This window comes from Leptomonas pyrrhocoris, assembly GCF_001293395.1.
Source record: "Leptomonas pyrrhocoris isolate H10 chromosome Unknown, whole genome shotgun sequence".
Classification (NCBI taxonomy): Eukaryota; Euglenozoa; class Kinetoplastea; order Trypanosomatida; family Trypanosomatidae; genus Leptomonas; species Leptomonas pyrrhocoris.
The window spans coordinates 369,263-386,167 of NW_015438372.1; the positions used below are offsets into that span (position 1 = coordinate 369,263).

The following is a 16,905-nucleotide window of genomic DNA, read 5'->3' on the forward strand; positions in this document are numbered from 1 at the left end:
GATGGGTGGACACACACGCGCTAAGCAGACGGGGGAAGACTAATGTCGATCACTGAATTAACCTTTAACAGCGCTGCGTAAAGCTGTCAACGGATACGTATGCCGAGTTATAGAGGCGGCAAATCTATTATATATATATATATATGGTGTTGAAAGAAAACTCCTTCTCGTTTCTCTACACATGCAACTCCCAAGAGGCCGAGGTAGCGTGAGCTTAAACGGCGTACTTCTTGTACTGAAGCGTTGCCACCGCCGCGAAGAGAAGCCCACACAGGCACGTGTTCATCCACGCTGTTTGATGGCGCTGCAAGAAACTGCTCGTGGCCCGGTTGTGCACCTCCCGCATGAGCTGCGCCACGGCGTCACGACTCCCCGACGCATTCATGCGTTGTAGAATCCTGGACACTTCAGCCTCTTCCTCCGCACACGCCTGCAGCCGCTGTTCTTCTTGCACGGTTAAGTTCTGCATAGAGGCGGTGCAGCGCTGCGACGCGGCGGCGACTTCGGCGTACAACGCGGCCAGCCCATCCTGCTCCTCCTCATTGCCGGCGCTCGCCGTGGAGGCCATCGAGCCCGTTCCGCCGCCTACCGCTTCATGCAGCGCACGACGTCGCCGCTGCACCTCCGCCGCCGCCGCCTCCACGGCGCGTTGATGATGGGTGGTGGCCCGGCGAGACTGCGCCACGGCCGCGGCGACGTCGGCCTTTTCCTTCGTCATCGCGTGGAGTTGCACAGCGAGTTCGCGCCCGAGCGCCACTTTTGCTGGGTTGACGTGCTGCGGCTGAGCTGCAGTCCCTTCGTTGCTCTTTGCCGTGGACGGCCCTGAAGGAATGACCGGCATGCGTTTGGCGAGTATTTGTATCTTGTGGCTGATGTCCTCCAACGCGGCACGCCTTTCATTGCGTCGCACGGCGGCTGCGGCTGCGGCGTCGGCGTGACGCTGTTGCTCCAGTCTCGATGAGCTGCTCGCAGTTTCCGTTGCGTGCAGTTGTGCCTGCAGCGCCTCCACTAGCTTCGAGTGTGTGTCCTGGACCTGGACTTGACCCCATCGCTGCGTCAGCTCTCGCGGCTGCGCTTCGTCCCCCTCCTGCTGCTGCTTTACCCTTGTCTCGCACCGTCGCACCGCCGCTTGAGCAGACGTGTGAGCCTCCTGCAGCTGATGAAGTGCCTCCTCGCGCTGTGCCAGCTGGCCTAGCAGTTTCTCGACTTCCTCCTGATGCATCTTCGCTTGCTCTTGCAGGGCGGCGTGCGCGGCGTGTAGCTGGCGTTCGGCTTCGGCGGCGGCGTTCTCTGCCTCCTTCACCTCCGCTGCGTGCTGCTGCTGTGTTTGCTGTGCCTGCTGAAGCGCTGCCGTGTGGGTGAGCTCCAACCCCTGCACAGTGTTCTGCTGCGACGTCTGCGCAGCGAGGGCATCTAGCAGCTGTTGCTTGAGATCTTTCATGTGCTGTCGCTGCTGCGCGGCGATCGCAGCTTCCGCCTCCCGCTGGGAACGACGTTGCTGACGACCTTCGTAGTGCGCCATCACGGTCTGGAAGCAGCGCGCCCTTCCACCGTCACGACGCACCACACCGTGTCCTTCGAAGGGGAGGACTGGGAGATGGTGTTGGAGGACTCGCCGGAGGAGCTGCGCCGCGCCATTGTCGACGACGTCGCCGCCATCTGCCAAGTGCCGAACCGCGCCGTGACGGGCGTGGAGTGGGTGCTGGGCAGCCTGCACGTGCGGTGTGACGTGTGCCACCCGGCCAGCGTGGCGGGCGATGCGCTGCAGCAGGCGCTGGAGGACGGCGCGTACCCTTTCTGCCGCCGCCTCCTTCGCCGTCAGTGGCACAAGTGGACGCGCGTGGAGGGGCTTCTCCATCGCCTCGCACACCAGCTGCTGCTGCTTGTTGGTGAGCGTAAACACGGAGCCTGCTAACGGCACCGCGTCGTCGCTGGATGTGTATCCCAGCACACACAGAATACTGCTTCGCAGGACGTAGGTGTTGTGGACCGCCCCTGCCGGAGGGCAGAGCCATTGGGAGCCGGGAGGGGGGAGCGGCGAGACATGCAGCTGTTGTTGCGGTTGGCCGACGGTGTTGTTCGCGCCGGGCGGCGTCTGCGTGGTGGAAGACGCAACAGCGGAGGTGGTCGGGATGGGTGAGCCAAAGGAAAGCTTGTCTTTTGCGAACCTTGGGGAGAGCTGCCGTGAGCGTGAGCGCGGGGTGGCTGGTGACGAATTCGTGGTGGTGGTGGGCTGCTGCTGTTGTGACGCTTGCGGTTCTTTCGGTGTACCTCGTTGCTGGGCACCAGCTTCAGGAGGACGTGGCGACGGCACCGCTGCCCCATTAGCGGAGATGACACCGCCGGTGCTCTTCCGCAGCTCCTCCTCCTCCTCTTCCTTCTGCTGCTGCTGCTGCTGCTGCTGCCGCCCCTGTTCGTGGAGGAGGGCGTCCAGCTCCGCCTCCAAGCACTCCAACTCCGCCGCGCCCGCCGCTATTTTCTGCCGCGCCACGGCCAAGGCGGCGGTGCTCGACTCCTTTTGCGCGAGAAACCTCGCGAGGCTCCCGTCGGCGTCGGCGAGCTGCGCCTGCCGCATCACCCACTCCTGAAACTGACCCAGAGCCTGACTGCCCTTCATCGCCACCGCGTGCGAGAAGTTCCGCTCCGCAATGTACTTCTTCTTCACTTCCTCAAGGCGGGCTTGGGTGAGCTGCGCCGGGTCGTACAGCGCCACCCGCGCGATGAAGGAAGGCGTGCGCATCACCGTCACCACCTCCGACCAGGTAGAGGCCTTCTCCCCCAACACACACAACACCGCACTCATAACGAGCTGCACCACCGCCGGCGGTAGGCGATAGCCCTGGATCTCCTTTAAGGCGCGAACATCGATTTCCTGCACCTTCTCCTGTGCCTCCCGAAGATGCTGCCGTGCGTGCTGCAACTGCGTCTGCGCTTTCTCCTGCGCTTTCTGGAGGTCGTGCTGCTGCTGTCGCGTCTGCTGCAGATCCGCAAGAGTCTGCTCAATGCGCACGCGAAATTCAGCCCGCTTCGCCTCAATTTGTCGTTGCAGCGACGGGTCGGCGGCCACCGCAGCGGAGGCCTCGCTGATAGCGCTCGAGGTGCTTCGACCCCGTTCGCCATCGCGACTTGTGGTGGCCGTCAGCACACGCGTGTACGCCGCCGACAGCGCCTTCGCCAGGCGGTCTTCGTCATCCTCCGCACCGGACGGCGCGTCACTGTGGGCGGAAAGCGGCATGCCCTCCTCCTTCTCCTTCTCCTCCTTCAGTGACGTCTGCACCGCGTTCATCTCCGCCAAACACGCGGACGGACCCCCTGCAGAGAGAAGACGGGGAGAGCCACCAGCCGCACCAGCTGCACCAACGGCGACGGAGGATGGGGAAAGTGACTCGCCGTTCGTCATCGCCGGCCCCACACTGCAGCTGTTGTAGTCGCCTTCTTCGTCTTTGTTGTGACTGCGGTACGCTGCTGGCGTCGCTGTGGCGAGTGATATCCACGGCTGAATTTCAGCCGTCTGGCACGTTGTCTTGCGCGTGAGCGTAATGGACGACAAGGAGGAGGTCAGATGCGTACGTGGGATTGGGGGAGATGGCGGCGACGGCGTCATGGGCTTCTCCGACGCCGCGAGAGCACCACTCCCCTCTCCCTCCTCCTCGGCGGTGTTCGAGTTGCCTTTCACGGGCTCGCTCGTCGGGTTGAAGCCGTCCGACGGCGAGGTGCAAACAGCGGGGGTGGCGAGGGCGCGGACGGCACCGATGCGCCACGACGTTGTACCGATGGTGTCATCCAGCAGGCACTCGTACGCTACGATGGCACCAACTTTCAGACGTAAATCGTCTTCTTCCTGCTGCTGCTGCTGCTGCCCCAACACGTCCGAGCCGCTTCCATTCATTGCTTCGACTGAGCTGCTAATGACTTCTTTCCCCCCCTCTTTTTGGAGGTATATAGCAGCGCCACAAATAGGAGGGCGGTAATGTGGAAATGCCACCACTGTAAGGGAGCGAATGACACAATCCGTCACTCGATGGTGTTACTAAAAATAAAATAAAGACCAAGTAGAGACTTCCCCCATAAGCCCCCCCAAAAAACACGCTACTGCCGTTCCCTCTCTCTTGCTGTTGCTCTTTGTATACAGAAAGACGCGCTGCCATGACGTGGAGATACATATAACACCGGCGCACAGGCAGCAGCAGCGATTCAATAAAGAAAGAGCCAGTAAAAGAGAATGCCAGTAAATACGGACAAGGAAACATCGTTGACGTGGATGATGAAGCTTCTTTCCCTTTTTTGGCAACACAACGTGCTCCGGGAAAGGGCAACGCTGCACCGCACATGCACACGAGAGGAGTGGTGCCTCCGCTTTGGTTTTGATTCTGCCCTCGTGAGCCTCACTGTGCGCTCACCTTACGCCGTAGCGTCCAAATACTACTTGTTTAGAAACAGCATTTATTATGATAATACGGCCCCCAACAGGAAGGACGCACGTAAAGCAGCCGGTCTCTTTGTCGTAGTATATGTATGTATATATATGTATATTTCCGGACAGTCTATTATGATGACTGCCGCGGCATTTAGAGAGAGAAAAGCCTACAATCCAAGATGGCTTTCGTTTAAACGCGCAATCGCCTCACTCACGAGCCGAATTCGATACTTAATTCGAAGCGCCTCCTTTGACTTGCTCGTGATCATCTCCCTCACCACCGACTCCTTCTTCTTCAGAAATGCACGAGCTTCCTCCTGGGACATGGGCAGCACCACCCCACAGCCAAGGTTCACGTACACCACACTGGCGTCTCTCACCACGCCTTGGGTGTAAAAGTGGTGCCCAAGGTCCACGAGGATCGTATTGCGCTGCGGGGGTGTGTACGCGTTCGCCTGCGCACGCTTGCTCACAGGCGATGAGGACGAGGCCGAGATACGATTACTTGTGCTCGGGGCAACAGCCGCAGCACCATCAGCAGCAGCTGCGGACGCTGAGGTCGCACTCGCGGCTTCGGCGGCGGAGGCGGCCTCGACAAACGAGTGGTAGCGCGACAAAGCCTGCATGTCCTCCATCAACCAACGAAGCTGAGCGCACTGTGCGACGGTGTTGTAGAGCTCCTCGCGCTGCGACAGCACGGTGTCTAAATTCTTCTTGAGGACGGACTCGAGAAAGCGCTCGAGGTGCAGCACGCCAGGCGGTGCCGGCGGCGGCGGCGGCGCGGAAGACATGGAGGACTCCGTACGGTCCTTTCCATGGTGACGAAAGGAAATTGAGAAACGGGAGAGAGACCAGAGGAAGGATGCGACAAGAAAAGTCAAGGGAGGTGCCAACGGGGCGTACGTGTCAGCCGCCGCGGCGGTTTATCTTGTGAAGTTCCGCATTGTCAGCGATGCCACCACCAACAGAAAACCTCGCGGTAAGTCAACTGTTGTGAGCAGCTATGGAACTCTTTCCTTTTCTCTTCTGTGAGAGCCCTTCTTACGTCAGTTGCACATATAAATTCCACAGAATGCCGGTAGAAGTGGCGCCAAGAACCACACCCACAAACAGCGTCAACAGATTCTCACGCACAACGCTGGCCCCTTAGACGTCACAGGTCACCCGCAGTGCCCTCATCGGACGCCGCATCGTCCTCCGGCGCTGGCATCACAGCATCTACGTCAAACACGGCTGTCGCGTGTTGGTTAGGCAAACGCAGCACCACACACAGCTCCGCCTCGTCCAACTCAAAGCGAACCAGCAGCCGCTCCCGCACCGCGTGCAGCTCCCAATGCACAATGAGCTGTGAGACGAGCTCATCCTCCACCAGCCGCCGCAAGGCGTGTCCGTTCTCTTTGCCCGCCCACGCCGCTCGATGCTGCTCGACCAAAAAAGCCACGGCGTCGTCGCTGATCCAGCTCTCGGCGATCAGATGCTCACCCAGCGCGCAGGGCAGGTCGGTCACGACGCTGCGCACCACCTCCTCCGCGACCTGCGTCGTGAAGGGGAAGAAGACAAAGGTGCGAGTGTAGGCTGGAAGCAACGTGCCGTAGAGGGAGGCGAAATCGTGCTGCACCATTGCCTCGATGTCCGCGCGTGACTTGCCAACGGTGCGGCCCTGACGACCAAAGTCGGTGGTGATGAAGACGAGCAGCTGCGAGAGCGGCGGTGGCGGCTTCAGCGGGGACGAAAACGGCCTCCACGCCCACGACAACAGCCCCTTTTGACTGCTACTGCCACGGAGGTGATTATCGTTATTCACGTTACTACTGTGGGTAGAATCAGCCTGCGGGTCCGTCAGCTGCTCCGCAAAGTGGCTTGCCCGCCCAAACAGTGGTGCCAAGGCGGCGACCAGTGCAGGCTCCATCGCGGTAAGGTCGTCGATCAACACCACCCCATGCGGGTAGTGCTCCATGTGGGCCGTAACCTGCCGCACAATCCGCCCTCGTGCCTCCGACACCGGCATCCCGTCAAAGCCGGTCCCGGCGATCACCAGCAGATTGTCACCGGCGTCGCACACGTCACGGTCGGCAGCGCAGCGCAGCGACAGCGCCTGCGACACCAAACGGGCAGTGTGCGTCTTGCCGACTCCATTGTCGCCGGCGAGGTGCACTACAACGGGCTCACGCGGGAACGCCAGCTTGCGGCGCAGCACCTCGAGCAGCGGCTTAACCACCTGCGGCTGCCCCCGCACGCGCGAGGCCAGCAGATCGGTTGCGTCCCGCACGCACTGCGCCCGCACGGCGTCGTCCGTGGCAAAGGGGAGCTCTAAAGGGTAGCGATGGCGCTGCTCGCGGTAGCTTGCCCCTGCCGCCGTCGCAGTGGCCAGCTCCGACCCACCGCTGGAGAAGAGGGAGAGCGCGTAGCTCGAGGTGCTGTGGCAGTACTTCAGGCGGTCACGCAGGGAGGTCTGCCGACGTGCGCACAGCGGGCAACGCGGGCACAGGGAGGAGGTGGAGGTAATGGTGGACACAGTTGGGCTTGCACGTGCCAGCTGCGGGAGGGCTACACATGAAAGCAGCAGCACCAGCAGCGACAGCGATAGTACCGCGATCCTCACAGTGGAGGAGTACGAAAGCTGTGGCACGGCGCGCCGCTTTTCACGTCGCGCGTGGCAGGGCATGAAAGCGAAGGAGCGAGCGGATACGTGAACGAGGAGACGCCCTGGAAAACAAAACAGAGCATAGCAGTCGCAGCAGCACAATACCCACGAAGAGGCGGGGAGTCCGGTAAAGAGAGAAGGAGAAACCACCAACAACAACAGAAAGGGCGCAAGCAGAACACACAGCGGTTTCCTGCTTGTGTGTGTGTGTGTGAGTGCGGATCTGCTACGCCTTTCTCAGCCGCCAGAGAGGGAGAGAGACAAGAAGGGGTGACACTATGCAGTTTACGATTCATCAACAACAGAGCTTCTGCTAGCCCACTCACCGATGCAACGTCAATAAGGCGCTTGAGGTGGGAGGGGAGAGGAGGACACAGCCAGCCAAGAGGATCTTCGGGTAAGCGTGGAGGCAGCTTCGTGAGCAGCGCAAGAGCATGTATACTCGATGCCTGAGCTAGGAAGGATGTCATGATGCAACGGTAGCATCTTGAAATGCCCCATAGTAACCTTTTTTTTCCTCCTTTCTAACCTTGCGGTAGTCTTCGACTCTCGCCGTTCGATTCCTTTTCGCGGCTGAAAAAAGCACACGGGACGAATTGCTGGCGAAGAAGACGCCGACGAGCGCAGAGGAATCCGCGTGGGCTGAGGCGAATGCGGTACCCCCTCCGGATACCTCCGACAGTGACGGCGAGGCCCCTCCCCAGAAATGACAGGGATCGCATCGCGGCGGCGATTCGCACGGGAGCACGGCCAACGGCTCACGCCGCCAGCACGTATTCTACCATCGCGTGGCGCCCGTATGCGGACTGTCGAGGACCAGCCGCCTCCGCCGATGGAAACGTTGCCGACGCCACTGCGACGTCACCCACCGCCGACCCCGACAGGGTCTACGCCTGGGGTCAGACCAACTGCGGTGAACTGGTCCCTGGGTACGTCAGGGCAACCGAAGGCAGGTTTCTTTCCGCAGCCAGCCCAACCCCAGGTTCCTGGGCTAAACTCCTCACCCATGCGCACCCCACCTGGATCTACCTGTGGCGACGCGCCTCCAGCGAAGCCCCCGTTGCGAGACGCAACACGCGGAAAGACCGCCCGCCGATGTTGTTACCACAGGCAAGCGGAAGAGGGAGATGATCGAGGACTACCCAGAGGTGTCCGACGAGCTCTGAGTACGCGCCGGCTATGTCGGCAAACACCGCCGTGCCAGAGCAGCGTGTGGGTCCTCGCTGTCGTCTCTGTACACGTGCCCATCAGCGCGGTGATCGCTGCCTGACCACCGGACGCTTCCACACTTTGAGTGAAGGCGGAGTAGTTGCCGGCATAGCCGGCGCGTACCCAGAGCTCGTCAGTGACGGCTGGGTAATCCCCGATCATCCCTCTCTTCCACTTCCCTGTGAGGAACCATCAACGTGGGCGATGCACAAATCGGTGGTGCGGAGGTACCTCAACCACCTGCAGCACCATCAGGTCTCCGCGACATCAAGCACCGTAGCTGCCTTCCTGTATACGCTGGACATCAGCCCTTCCAGCGCACTACAGTACTACGGTACTCTGCACCGGTTCCTGGCGAAACCGCTCGACCTTGGCCAGATGTTTGCCGAGGCGCTCCGCATGATGAAGACCATGACTCCCCATCCACCAAGCCATGCCGATGACGTTCGAGCACTACCAAGAGATTCTCCAGGCGGTTCCTAACGAGCGGGATGCCGTGATGTCTTCGAGTAGCGTGGCTCACGGCGAGTCGCCGGGCGGATGGGGAGATGCTATCCGCCTCGGCATTCAAGGACCACATGGTGGATCCGATGGCACTCATCGTCGATTTCTCGTTCCACACGTAGACCTTCAAGGTGGACCCCGACAGGCAGGGCAGGTACGCCACGATCACCAACCCGGATGCCGCGATAATTCGCCAGGCGCTGGCGAAGTTGCCCGTCAAGAATTTCTCCAGTGGCCACGATGTCTACTCAGCGGATGGGCAGTTTCCTGAAGAGGAACAGATACTCGGCTCATTCCATCAAATGAGGAGCGCTGGTGCACGCGGCGATGCACATCTACCAAACAACGGCGGTTGCAACCTCACCAGGTCTGCACACGGTCACCACTTTGGGAGAGCACGCGGACAATCCGGAGGCTTTTCTCTCGCAGCACCGCCCGGCTACATCGGGGCCGCACTCGGTACTTTTGAATCGCACAGAGACAATGACGCAAAGTGATGTCTCGAGCCTTTGTACCGACACCACACACGAAGTAGAAGATCCATGGGTCCCGCCGGAAATGGCGTGCAAATTGCCCGGGGAGGGGGGGGGGGTTCTCGCCATACGCTCACCCGGCGACACAAGACGGTCCGGGTGGCCTCACAGGAGCAGACGCTGACGCTGCCGTTACTGAAGGTCGACGCCTCACCAAATGAACCTGGACCCGGTCGTGGCACGTATGAGTTCCGCCACGCGCAGTCGATTTGGCGACGTCTGGCACACCATCGGGGTTGAGCCGCACACGCAGGACGCGGAGCCGACAGGCACGCTTTTTGCGAAACAGTCGCGACTCGGCTGATCAATGCTGGCCTCTTGGAAGGCGCAGACGCGGAGGAGACCCTGAAGATGGTTCCGCCCCTTCACGGTGGTAGAAGAAAAGGAAGGCGGCATTCGGCGACGCTTCAATTGCGTGGACAGAAGCGAAGAACGCCAGCAACGCGTGCGACCCGGTCGATCAAGAAAGCAAAGAGATCAGAAACAGAAGAAGGAGGTAGCGGAGAGTGACACGCGTAGGAGGGAAAATGAAGACCGCCAACGTCAGAGTTTCATTCATGGGTGTCTGCGGCAGCACACACACACACACACACACACGAATAGAGAGCACCTGCTCTTGCTTCTTGGAGAACGGGGACGAAAAAGACAAGAGAAATAAACATCGGGAAGAGGTCATTTATGAACTCTCCGTGCGCTGCGTCAGCAGCAGAGATAGCTTTCGACGACGTTGGATGCGCCGTCCTCCAGCGCTACGAACTACTCGTTTCTCATTGTCCTTCTTTTCCCTTATGGTCCGTTAAAGGAGAGAGAAACAATGTGTGATCCAACAGAGGAAGCAGTCCCAGCCTTCCACAGATGATTCTTCCAACAAAGCAGTACCCCCTTCCCCTAAACACGCACGCACCTCAGCGTCACTGCGGCGGGCCGCTCGGGGGGCCAAAGTTCGGCCCGGCCGGGCTCGCACTCTGCGCCTCATTCGCCACCTCCCGCGACGCCACTCCACCGATGTCGTTCCACACCCCGCTCTTCATCGAGCGCGAGCCGAACTTCGCCCGTCCGCCCTTCCGGCGGGCGAGCTGACCGCGACGGAAGATCACGGCCTGTTCCATGACGCGGTCCATCAGCTTCTGCTGCTGCCGTGGCGCCACACCACCGTGCATGCCCGCCGTCTGCGGGTGGAAGATGGGCCGCCAGGTCGCGTTGTGATGGATGTAGGTGCGCTCTAGGTGCGCCGGGATCGTCTTGCGTGTGATGAGGGAGACGTAGGAGCGGGTCAGGGAGTTCATCTTGTGTGTGCGCCACTCCGCGTAGCGCGGGCGCATCATGTCCGATTTGTTGTTGCTGAGCCCTTCCATGGGAATGTTGTCCTTCAGGAAGGCCTTCATCGCGGAGACGATGACGCCTTGGTGCTTGTTGTAGAGGTTACACACGAGCCCCTCACGACCCATGCGGGCGGCCCGCCCGACACGACTCAGGTACGTCAGCGCGTTGGTCGGCACGTCAAAGTTGATGACAAGGTCCACGTGCACGTCGAGTCCACGCGCGGCGACGTCCGTGGCACATAGAATGCCCGTCCGCCCCGATGCGAAGTCCGCGTACATGTCCTTCCGAACCTTGTAGGGCAGCGAGGCGTGCAGAAGCGACACGGCAAAGCCCTCGCCGCGCAGTTGATGGAAAACGGCGGTGGTGGCGTCGATGTTGCGGAAGAATATGATAGTGCGACGCCCCTCCGCGAAGACGGTGCGTGGGATGGGGCAGGTGAAGGGCGCCGCGACGGTGGTGAGGTGCTCCCAATGGAGGGGGCGGACCCGCTCGAGGGAGTAGCGTGCGAAGGAGTCGTGGACGTAATCCTCGGCGTCGTCCCTCTTCCCCTCCTCATCGTTGCTCCGGTGACGACGCACGTCGCTCGGCGCTGCAGCCGCCGTCGTGAGGGGTGAGGTGCGCTTCTCCATCTCTGTTGCCCCCAAAGCGGATGTGCCGTCCACTCCTGCGTCGGGCGCCACTTCGTCAAGCTCTGTCGTGTTAGCCTCCCACACCGCCTCTTCTTCCTCTTCCTTTCCTTTTCGAGTATCGTCTTCGCGCTGTTCGTATCGACGCTGGCGGTAGTGCCGCCGCTGGTCGTCCCGCGCCATCGCTTCATGCCACTCCGCCAGAGTCCCCGAGAGCTTGCGCGGCGCTGTGTGTACGTCGGTCACCGCCGTGTCCGTGTCCACCCGCACCGAGACGTGGCCGTTCTTCCGCAGCAGGTGCAGCAGCACAGTGAACTTCTCCGGCTCGCGGCGGATTGGGTAAAAGCGGTGCCGCAGACGGGCCGGCGGGCGATGCATCTGCTGACGGAACATGCAGGTGACCGGGTCCGCTATTTTGTTGCCCACAATGTACTCTAGTTTACGCGTCATGTAGGCGGTGCTGAAGACGTACTGGGTCTGCACCGGCCACAGGTACTTGAACTGGTTGCGCTTCTGGATCTTCATGAGCAGGTGAACGGCCTCGTGGTCGTGCAAGGGGCTGAGCATCGCGTCTGCCTCGTCGATGGCGAAGTAGCGAAGGTCCTCAATGAAGAGACGCCGGGTGCGGAGAAGACGCAGAATGAGTTTGGGGTCCATAACAAGCACGTCCGCCAGCGTGGACTTCAGCATACGAGAGAGGTGGTACTTGGAGCGCTTGCGTGAGGTGAAGCACGCAGAGGTGAGGCCGGTGGCGCTGTCCAGCGTCGCACACACCGACTGCAGCTGCTCCACCAGCTCCTTCGTCGGGGCGAGCAGAATCATCCGTGGGCGGCGCTCCCGCAGAGCAATTTTGTACACGTCGCGGTCCTTCATCATGTTCTGGTAGAGCGGCAGCAGAAAGGCGAGCGTTTTGCCTTCTCCATGCGGTGCGGCAATGACGGTGTTTTTGCGCTGTAGAACCGCCTCCATCGCCGTCTGCTGGATCGGCGACGGCGTCGAGACGCCCATCTTCTCGAGTGCCGTCAGCAGCGCCGGGTCAACGAGCATGTCGTCGAAGTTATCGATGGTTTTCATCTTTACCGGCTTCGCCAGGAGCGGGGAGTGCTGCGCGCGGGAGGGGGAGAGGCTTTGCAGGACGAGGTGACTCGCAAGGTGATCGGTGCGTTCGCCGATGGACTGGCTGAAGGTGCCGCCGTAGGCCTTCAGCTGCCGCGGCACGATGAGGGTGCGCATCGGTGTGCAGAGGGCAAACGGCTGCTTCTTCAGCTCCCCCTTCGCAATGCTGCTGCTGCCGCTGCTGGTATTGCCGGTCGCCACACCCGCGGCACATCGGTGGTGAACCGAGTGACTGCTGTGACGCAGAAATGCGCTGCCCATCGACCTCAGCAACAGCGCCGCGGAAGGTGCTCGTGGAGGCACCAGTGGGGCCGCCGCCGCTGCTACGGTGCTGCTGCATCCATTACCTGTCGCGACACGCGAGATGAGACTGGCAAGGAGCAGACGAGCCTCAGTCGCCTGCATGACACCACACACACACACACACACACACACAGATTAAGAAGATAAATAAATGCACACAGACACACACCTGCTGCTACAAACATGAAGAGGAAGAGCCGTTTTCGAGTAATTTGAGGAGGCACGAAATGCGTGAGGAAGTGAAGGTGAGACGATAGCAGTGATGATGAGAGGAAACTACTTTTCCCAAGAGGGCAGGCTGGCGTGCGCAGGATAACATCATCATTACATGAAAGCAACAACACCCTGCGCCGTTGTCACCATCATCGTCGTTGCTCCTGCATGGAGGAAAACCCAAAACGCAAAGTCAGAATAAGGAAAGAACACTTCTATGGCGCCCTTTCGAAGCTGTCTCACACCCGTTCCCTTTTTTTTTGTTTTAGCGCCAAGACGTCGATCCAGTTCATTTGCTTCGTTCCGCTGCTTTAGTTTTCCCTTACTTAGACGTATTATTCCTCAACCAGGTGAGAAGGTGGTAGAAGCCCCCCTCCCCTCCCCCCGAGCAAAAGGAAAGAAAAAAAGCGTAAGTGACTAAGTTGGCTGATTCTGTCCTCGTGGACGCTTTACGCTGGCACGCCTTCTCCCCCCCCCCCACCTTCGTATTTGCTCTGCTTGCGCATCAGAGCGCATCCAGGTACGGAAACGAACGCAGAACTACGACGACGCTCAAGCAGAACGCACCTCAACACACAAAAAAAGGCGATGTGTATATATTTAACCAAGAACTTTTTCCATCTTTGCTCTCTTAGAAATAATAAAGTGCCACATGCGCCGTGAAGTTCTTCGCCCTCATTCAATGTTACTTTTCCCCCCTCCGCTTAAAACCCTCACCACGTGGGCCGCTGCCTTCGTGCGAACTCGTGCGGCGCTGTCGCCGCGCCTGCCCTTCGCAAAAGGAAAGCGTAAAGAGAGAACACACACAAACAGCAACAACAGCGGGCGGAGTAGCTGTACCCTATTCCACCACCAGCGCCTTCTTCGCCAGGGCCATCGCGCCCTCGTACGTCTTCATGCCACCAATAAAGCCGGACACGTGCACAAAGACACCGCCGTCGATGCCCGCGGCGGTGCTGAGGTCGTCATCGCGGAGTCCGCGGAAGGGCAACGGCTTGCGGTTCTCAAAGCTGGTGCTGGTCTTCGGCACCGCCTGCACACGCCACCCTTTGCCATCGCTAAACACCACGTACAGCACTGCCCCAACGCAGTGCTGCTCCCCCTCCAGCTCCAACAGGTGATCCTTCCACGGACACATCTTGTCCTCGAAGACCACGATCTTGCCACTCGCATCGAAGGTGTGACGGGCCGCGAAGGCAGCCGCAACGATAGCACGCGCCGGCAGCCAGGAGAAGGCCAGGTACGTCAGGGCCTCGAAGAACTCCGTCGCCGCCATCTCCACCGCCACCGCAAAGGCAGCGTTCTCGGCGACCACGCTGCCGCTGTCCGGCTCGTTCCAGTAGGACTGCAGCTGGCCGATGCGCTGGGACAGGTTTGTGGACTGCTTGTAGTTCTGTCGCAGCTGCCCCACGGCGGGGTCCACCAGTCCCCAGCACTCCACACCGTTATCGATCCCGTCCACCTGCTCCACAAAGTTGGCGTAGAGGGCGTCCTCCAGCACATCCAGCTCCTGCTCCGTCATGGTCGTGCGAGTCGCGGACCAGTTCGTCATGGCCAGCACGGCAGCCCGCACAGGGGACGACGACTTCAAGGCGTCCTCGATGTACTGCTGAATGATGCGGCGGCCGTAGTGCTTGTACACCAGACCCGCCGAGGAGAGACGAGTCTGGTAGGTCCCCTTCGGGGTCGTCATGGTGCCGTGAAAACTGGCTTGGTGGTGGTCAAAGCGCAGCTTCTCCGCGTCGTACACGGCGCCGACATCCACCACGATGTCGCACGCGTCGATCTGCTTCGGGTCGCGGGTGCGCAGGACGGCGGCGTCGCGGTATTGCGGGAGCTGCCGCAGCAGCCCGCAGGCCATCGCCTCATCACAGTGAAAGCTGCCATTGTGCGTGCAGATCACCGGTTTGGAGTTGCCGCTGCCGCTACTGGAGGGGCGATCCGCGAGGTTCGCCAGCACGGTGAGGCCGTTCAGGTGGGTGGAGACGTACTCGCTCACAAACTTGCGCGCGCTCATCTCTGCGTGTGTGTGTGCGGGCGTGTCTGGGGAAGGGGGGGGGGGTAACGGTGGAAGAGAAACTGGGCGACGTAAAACTATTGCGTACGGCGTATAGCGGTCGATAAGGCAAAGAAAGAAAAATAAACGACATATTTGTAGTAGTGGGAGATGAAAGCGAAGGAGGACCGATGAAATTAAAAAAGGAAAAAAAAACGCACACACACGCGCGCGGGTGATCCTGTTGTAGGCGTGCCGAGTGCCACTGACCCGTGTCATGTGACCATGCGCAACGACAACAACGCCCTTCTGTGAAGGCGAAAAGAAGAAGAAGCAGTCCGTCAATTTCGCGCATGAGTCTCGCTATTTCCTTTTTTCCCCTTTCCTTCTTTCTCTGGTGCCCGCTTTTGAGGTTGTAGGAGTAGTAGGAGTGGCAACTTACATTACATCACCGCCAAGTTAGACAGCCCGGCCACAGATATATCTTCGAGGCGGGGGGGGGGGGGGAGGGACCTCCTTCGCGGAGAGAACAAAAAATTCCTCTCGACTCATGTAGTAAATGTACAGCACCGAAAAAGAATGGCTGAATAGAAGTTCCATTTTTGTCTTCTTCTTTCCTTGCCGTGCGTGTGCGTGCGTGTGTCTGTGTGTGCGAGGGATCACATAAACGTGGCCACCACCTGCGTCACGAGGTCCTCAACGGCTTCCTTGACGTTCTTCTCCGTGCTCGCGCTGGTCTCGTAGTAACCGGCGCAGCCGTGCGCTTTGGCCCACGCCCGGCCTTGCTCCTCCGTCACCACCCGCGTCTCTCGCGCAGCGCTGCCTGTCCCACCGACGACCGTGTCATCCGCCTTGTTCGCGCAGAGCACCACGATGGGCGCCTTGCCCTCGTTGTTCCCCACCGCCTTACCCGCCGCGGTGTTGCCCGTGACGGTCATCGGCGTGACGGACTGCCGCTTGCCGTCCGGTGCGGCATTCTTCTCCCGCGCCGCCAACCCTTCACAGTAGGTGCCGAGTTCGTCCCACCACGTCTGCAGGTTTTCAAAGCTGCGCGCATCGCGGACGTCGTAGAAGAGGAGAATCCCCTGCGCAGCGTCGTAGAACTCGTTTCGGATTTCGCGGTAGTCGTCATCGCCGGAGCCGTCCCAGAAGTTCACGCGTACCGCGGCAGGAATGCTGCTGCTGCTGCTGCTATTACTGCCGCCGCCCCCTGACGCTCCGGCGGAGCTGCCTGACCGGCGCTGCAGGACGGCGGCCTTGTTCACCTCCACCTTCTTCACACCGAAATCGATGCCAATGGTGGGGATGTACTTGGTCACGAAGCGGCCCTCGCAGTAGCGCTTGATGACGCAGCTCTTGCCCACGCCAACATCGCCGATGGCTAGCAGTTTGATGCGGGGAGAGTCGAGCGCCGCGGCGGGGGAGGAAAGTGGGCTCACTTCGGCAGTCATCGCGTTGTACATTCAAGCGGAAGAGAATGGCGACTGGCTTCCTAAGAAAACCAACTCCTTCTTCTTTCACAACACAAGGCAGTGCAGAGAGCATCCACGGTGAGACGAAAGAGGAGAAGGGGGAGGGGGGAGGAAGTAGAGAAAGGTAGGTGGTCAAATGGAAGACAAGAAGGAGGGAGGATAGCTGAAAGGCAGAAGGGGCTTGCAGGCTGCGCGATGTGCAGGACAGCCAGCCAAACAAGCCCTCAACGCGGCCTCCGAAAACATTTCCGATCACGCTTCACACGCCACCAATCCTTGCTTCATCAGCATTAACGCAAGAGTCCATGTGCGTATATCTGTTGCTGCTGATAGTACTTGTTCAAAAATATCCGAGAGGGACACATGTGTGAGGAAAGAAGAGACGTAAACAAACAAAAAAGAAATAAATGAACTAAGGGATTTATTGTTTTTGAAGGTTCGCAGCTCCTCAGAGCAACAATGAGGAGTGTGCGCAGACACCAGCAGCGTGCTCGCAGCGGCTGGAGAAGAAGAAGTGGAAGGAAGGGGGGGGGGGGGTAGAGAAGAGGC

General features: G+C 60.1%; 9 protein-coding genes across 11 annotated transcripts; 2 read left to right on the plus strand and 7 right to left on the minus strand.

Moving 5' to 3' along the window:
• Window positions 1-214: 214 nt before the first annotated feature.
• On the minus strand, window positions 215-4,142 carry ABB37_06955 (kinetoplast-associated protein-like protein; the record flags this gene model as incomplete). 2 transcript variants are annotated; one of them, XM_015805413.1, is made up of 1 exon in its annotated part: window positions 215-4,142. In XM_015805413.1, exon 1 carries the CDS (start codon window positions 3,887-3,889, stop codon window positions 215-217), a length of 3,675 nt encoding a protein of 1,224 aa, XP_015656026.1. In that variant the 5' UTR covers window positions 3,890-4,142. The 2 variants fall into 2 exon arrangements, with proteins under 2 accessions (XP_015656026.1, XP_015656025.1); XM_015805412.1 differs by having other exon boundaries at window positions 215-4,121.
• A 442-nt stretch (window positions 4,143-4,584) lies between these two features.
• ABB37_06956 (hypothetical protein) lies at window positions 4,585-5,227 on the minus strand (the record flags this gene model as incomplete). The annotated part of the gene is made up of 1 exon (XM_015805414.1): window positions 4,585-5,227. The coding sequence occupies exon 1, from the start codon at window positions 5,206-5,208 to the stop codon at window positions 4,585-4,587; it is 624 nt and encodes a 207-aa protein (XP_015656027.1). The 5' UTR covers window positions 5,209-5,227.
• Window positions 5,228-5,570: 343 nt separating this feature from the next.
• ABB37_06957 (hypothetical protein) lies at window positions 5,571-7,294 on the minus strand (the record flags this gene model as incomplete). The annotated part of the gene is made up of 1 exon (XM_015805415.1): window positions 5,571-7,294. Exon 1 carries the CDS (start codon window positions 7,080-7,082, stop codon window positions 5,571-5,573), a length of 1,512 nt encoding a protein of 503 aa, XP_015656028.1. The 5' UTR covers window positions 7,083-7,294.
• Window positions 7,295-7,767: 473 nt separating this feature from the next.
• On the plus strand, window positions 7,768-8,331 carry ABB37_06958 (hypothetical protein; the record flags this gene model as incomplete). Its single annotated transcript, XM_015805416.1, has 1 exon — window positions 7,768-8,331. The coding sequence occupies one exon, from the start codon at window positions 7,768-7,770 to the stop codon at window positions 8,329-8,331; it is 564 nt and encodes a 187-aa protein (XP_015656029.1).
• Window positions 8,332-8,703: 372 nt separating this feature from the next.
• On the plus strand, window positions 8,704-9,045 carry ABB37_06959 (hypothetical protein; the record flags this gene model as incomplete). The annotated part of the gene is made up of 1 exon (XM_015805417.1): window positions 8,704-9,045. The coding sequence occupies one exon, from the start codon at window positions 8,704-8,706 to the stop codon at window positions 9,043-9,045; it is 342 nt and encodes a 113-aa protein (XP_015656030.1).
• A 64-nt stretch (window positions 9,046-9,109) lies between these two features.
• ABB37_06960 (hypothetical protein) lies at window positions 9,110-9,713 on the minus strand (the record flags this gene model as incomplete). Its single annotated transcript, XM_015805418.1, has 1 exon — window positions 9,110-9,713. Exon 1 carries the CDS (start codon window positions 9,374-9,376, stop codon window positions 9,110-9,112), a length of 267 nt encoding a protein of 88 aa, XP_015656031.1. The 5' UTR covers window positions 9,377-9,713.
• Window positions 9,714-10,218: 505 nt separating this feature from the next.
• Window positions 10,219-12,633, minus strand: ABB37_06961 (DEAD/DEAH box helicase-like protein; the record flags this gene model as incomplete). Its single annotated transcript, XM_015805419.1, has 1 exon — window positions 10,219-12,633. One exon carries the CDS (start codon window positions 12,631-12,633, stop codon window positions 10,219-10,221), a length of 2,415 nt encoding a protein of 804 aa, XP_015656032.1.
• A 1,096-nt stretch (window positions 12,634-13,729) lies between these two features.
• On the minus strand, window positions 13,730-14,983 carry ABB37_06962 (hypothetical protein; the record flags this gene model as incomplete). Its single annotated transcript, XM_015805420.1, has 1 exon — window positions 13,730-14,983. The coding sequence occupies exon 1, from the start codon at window positions 14,903-14,905 to the stop codon at window positions 13,730-13,732; it is 1,176 nt and encodes a 391-aa protein (XP_015656033.1). The 5' UTR covers window positions 14,906-14,983.
• Window positions 14,984-15,543: 560 nt separating this feature from the next.
• On the minus strand, window positions 15,544-16,399 carry ABB37_06963 (ras family protein-like protein; the record flags this gene model as incomplete). 2 transcript variants are annotated; one of them, XM_015805422.1, is made up of 1 exon in its annotated part: window positions 15,544-16,399. In XM_015805422.1, exon 1 carries the CDS (start codon window positions 16,345-16,347, stop codon window positions 15,544-15,546), a length of 804 nt encoding a protein of 267 aa, XP_015656035.1. In that variant the 5' UTR covers window positions 16,348-16,399. The 2 variants fall into 2 exon arrangements, with proteins under 2 accessions (XP_015656035.1, XP_015656034.1); XM_015805421.1 differs by having other exon boundaries at window positions 15,544-16,396.
• Window positions 16,400-16,905: the final 506 nt, after the last annotated feature.